This window comes from Colobus angolensis, unplaced genomic scaffold (genome assembly GCF_000951035.1).
Source record: "Colobus angolensis palliatus isolate OR3802 unplaced genomic scaffold, Cang.pa_1.0 Scaffold15, whole genome shotgun sequence".
NCBI lineage: Eukaryota > Metazoa > Chordata > Mammalia > Primates > Cercopithecidae > Colobus > Colobus angolensis.
In genome coordinates this window covers 11,881,629-11,885,578 of record NW_012114599.1, presented here as the reverse complement: position 1 = coordinate 11,885,578, position 3,950 = coordinate 11,881,629, and the positions used below count along the sequence as shown (strand labels likewise).

The 3,950-nt window shown below is 41.8% G+C and overlaps 1 protein-coding gene across 6 annotated transcripts in view; it reads right to left on the bottom strand.

Moving 5' to 3' along the window:
* Positions 1-829: 829 nt before the first annotated feature.
* The window catches only part of CDC42EP3 (CDC42 effector protein (Rho GTPase binding) 3), an 86,753-nt gene continuing 83,632 nt past the window's right edge, over positions 830-3,950 (bottom strand). For 4 of the 6 annotated variants that reach the window (XM_011935962.1, XM_011935960.1, XM_011935961.1 and 1 more), the window contains one exon: positions 830-2,821. In XM_011935962.1, coding sequence (XP_011791352.1) covers positions 1,824-2,588 — 765 coding nt within the window. In that variant the 5' untranslated portion in view covers positions 2,589-2,821 and the 3' untranslated portion in view covers positions 830-1,823. Of the gene's footprint in view, positions 2,822-3,405; positions 3,671-3,950 lie in introns of those variants that run through there. The other 2 variants (XM_011935963.1, XM_011935964.1) reach the window with 2 other exon arrangements.

Sequence of the window (3,950 nt, the reverse complement as noted above, 5' to 3'; positions counted from 1 at the left end):
CAATTTTCTATTTTTATTTTTTTTAAGCTTATCAACTATGGTCAGTGTTAGTGTATTTTACATGTAGCCCAAGAAAATTCTTCCAATGTGGTCCAGGGAAGCTAAAACATTGGACACCCCTGCCTAGGGGAACTTGTTTCGTCTACTTGGTTAGTTGTCCTAATTGCATTTCACCTGCAGTCCAAAGGTTATTTTAGATGATAGAATTGCAATAACCCCAAACCCAAAGAAAGAATTGTTGAAGTGGTTGGGAGAGGAGATCATTTCTGAGATACATTTCAAGGAGAAATACCAGTTTGAGAGAAGGAGCTGGTAGTTATTGTGTGCAAGTGTTTTTCTTTGATGGGGAAGGAGTGGTTGGCAAAGATCTGTGTATATGTTTCCTGCTCCTGTTTCCTTAACCACCATCCTCAGGGCATCTCTGGCACCTTGGGATGGGGTAAGTGCTCTCTACTGCCCTCGCTTTAGCTGCCTTAATCTTGTCTATATGGCACTTTCTGCATGAACAGACATTTACCTTAGAGGGATGAAACTGGACTTGGAAGAGTTTGCTGTAGAAGGGTTCAAGTCAGGAAGATGCTCAGAAATGAGCACTGAGAGGGTGGCATCAGTGTTGACTTAAAAAAAAAAAAAAATCTGACCTCACATGTTTATCTTTCCTAAAGTAGAGAGGCTCAGTTTCTAGCCTCTCAAACCATAAGGAAGCAATCAAAATTAGAGCAGATGGAAAGCATCTCTTACCTTAAAGGCTCACATACATTTCAGAGAAGCAACTTCTCTACCTAGACTTATTCTTTTATGGTCTTGTTTATTACTATAAACAAGCAAGTTCACTTTATCATTTACTCTTTATTGTGTTGTTTGAAGTACCTATGTAATGCAAGTATGTACTGTACTAAAATACCTATATTTCCAAATAACATTATGTGGTGTAGCCCACAGTCTCTGCAGAAGCATCATGAGTAACCTGTGCCTTTATACTTTACAATTTGTTATTGGTTGCTGTTAAAAGTATGATAACAGATGAAGAAAAAAAACTAAGTATGAATATACGTTTCCAAACACACACATACACAGCTTACAGTGGAATCCCAATGGAAACAAGTCAAGTGACATCTGATGTAGGATCTATAAAATGTAGACTCTGCAATAAAAAGCCAAAGGCACGTAAAAATATATTTTAACTTTAAAAATAACTTAGTTACAGTAATACTTTGCCTGTGTCTTACCAACATGTAGCTGACAGTCAAAATTTTGCAATATAGATATAGAGGGATATATAAGAACTACAAGAAAATCCCCAAAACCCATAAGTTCAAATGTGAAAACAGAAAAGTTTTAACACTGGAGAATTCGCTATGGTGAGCCCAAGCAATATAGAAAAGAGTCTACAAAAAGGCTTAGGTGTTAAATAAATTTTGACTTCCTCTTGCTCAGAAAATGTCGGAGTGCTGTAAAGTTCCATAAAGTTCCTCAGTGTGACTCGCTCAGCCCTTCATGGGCTTCATAGTGCCAATCCTGGCCAAGCCAGATTTCTTGTGTGTCTGCAAACAATGTGTGAGCCGAACATCACCAATGCCTGCTGAAAACGGGCTCTGACTCACTTCCTCTTTTTGCCAAGATAGGTTTTGCTTTGTTGTTTTTTTTCTAAATTGTTTTTGCAAGGAGGGCATACCAGGTAAAAAAATACTTTGTAAGAATATTATTTTAGAAAACCCATCACAAAACTGCAAATACAGCTCCGGAAGCCCTTCTCTTCAACTGTGGTTAGTTTAGTTTAGTTTTTGTACCTTTTACCCCAAAGGAAAAAAGTTGGCATCCTGTTACTTATTTTTATCCATGACATTCAGCACCTCATCCAAAAGTGAGGGCCCGAGATCAAGCTGCAGGGAGAGGAGGGAACCTGTAAGGTCAGAGAGGGACTCCTCTGACTTAGTCTTTCCCTTGATGAGCTCGCATGGTGTGGGATGGTCAAACATGTCCTCAGCTGGCCAGTCAGGGTACTGTTCGGACAGGCTGGAGGAGTGGCTGTCCCTGCCCTGGCTGGACTGAGATGCAGAACCGCTGGAGCCCCACGAGGTGTCTCCCTGGTGGACTGTCCCATTCTCCAACAGACTGCTTTTCTCCTGAGCTTTTTCCTCCATGACAGGCTCGCAGCTAAGCCTGGGCAGCTTTGCTGGCCCAAAGGACTCCTGTTTGGAATTAAATGTCACCGGTGACAATAAGGGCAGCATGAGAGCTTGGGACCCTCCAATGGTCGGGAGGGAGATGGCATTTTTGAGCACCGGGGAGGGTGTTTCTGTGAACACAGAGTCCGAGGTGCTGTTGGCCCGGAAGAACTCGTTATGCCCAGGGAACTGGCCCAGGTGTGCTTTCTCCTGGTTTCCAGGTAAAAGCTCGTAGTTCCCTTGAAGAAAGGAAATATCTCCAAAGACATCGTGCTGGCCCTCTTTGCCGATGTGGATGGTGTGGCGAAAGTCTCCGAGCGGGGGACTGATCATGTCGGGAGACAGAATGTCCCTCAGTTTAAATTTCTTTCCTTTCTTGTTATTGGCTGCTTTCAGGTAAATTGGGGTCTTGGCTGGCATTTTGGAATTTGAGAATGTCTATTTTGCAAGTGGAAAAAAGGGCCACTTTCTTCACAGATGGTATATGTTTCTGAATAATCCTTTTTGATAGGAACTGTCACATCACTTTTTCAAGTGGCTTCAGAAGTGGCTTTGAAATGATGGGATCAGGGAACCTTCCTGAGGTTACGGCCAAGTGAGACTTGCTAGAGAGCCAGTTACATCATCCAGTCTTGACCACAACCAGGAGAAACCTGGAGAAGAAACCAAAGCAGGTTATAATCTAAAGACCCATTTGGGTGCCCTAGGGTCTCCCTTTTCACAGGAGCCTGTAAATAATGGCAGGGCCAGTTCCAACTAATGCGAACTTACTGTTTCCCTCCAGTAAGTGGCTAAAAATTTTCATCTTAATCAAAAGAGAAAACAAAACAGGAAAGAGAAAGATCTAAAAACCCCAAATCTATGACACCAGTACTTTTTAGACATAGCCATCAACACATCTTCTGGACATGTCTACAGTTTTAGTCATTTTCCTCTATTCTAAGAATTGCTGTAAGCATAGGATCAGTGATTTCAGCTCCTTAAATACAACTGGATTTGTTTTAAAATATATTTTCCTTTTGCTTTGATGTGCATACTAGCAAGACTAATGATATTTCATCGAGTTCCATGCGTACATAAGTTAATGCAATAAAATGAATAGTCCTACAAGGAAAGGTGCTGGAATTATTTAATAAGTGACAACTTATATGCTACTGTCCTATAAAACATTAGTGGAATACATTCTTACAGATAAGAAAATGGAGATTCAGGATAAGCCCTTCCCCCAGAAAGTTACCTTTTCTCAATAACATATAGCCAATAAACAAGAGAGCTAGAGTTGGAATCGGGTTGTGGCAAAGTATTGGGCTGTCCAGGATGTCAGGATTTGAAGGCATTCTGAGGTAGGAGGAGATGAACAAAACTGCTTCACCTCAAAGAGATAACATTGTAATTTTCTATTATAGGCTGGGCCTTCACTTGGGAACACCTCTGAAACATTACTGATAAGGCTATATCCTTCCTGCAGTAGGCAGAATTTGAAGGGAGCCCCCATGATCTGCCGCCTGGTGTTAATGCCTTTGTAAGTAGAACCTATGACTGGCTTCTACCCAAGGGAATATGGCAAAGGTAATAGGTCACTCCCTGATGAGGTTACATTATAGGAGATTCCATCTGAGCTGACAAGGGAGAAGACTTGCTGGCTGTGGGGAGGTGAGCAGTTACACTGTGTGAGGGCCTATGGAAGTGAAATCTGAAAACAATGTCGGGGAGCTTGGAAGTGGATCTTTTCCCCAGTTGAGCCTCTGATGAGACCATCACCCTGGCTCACACTGAATCACA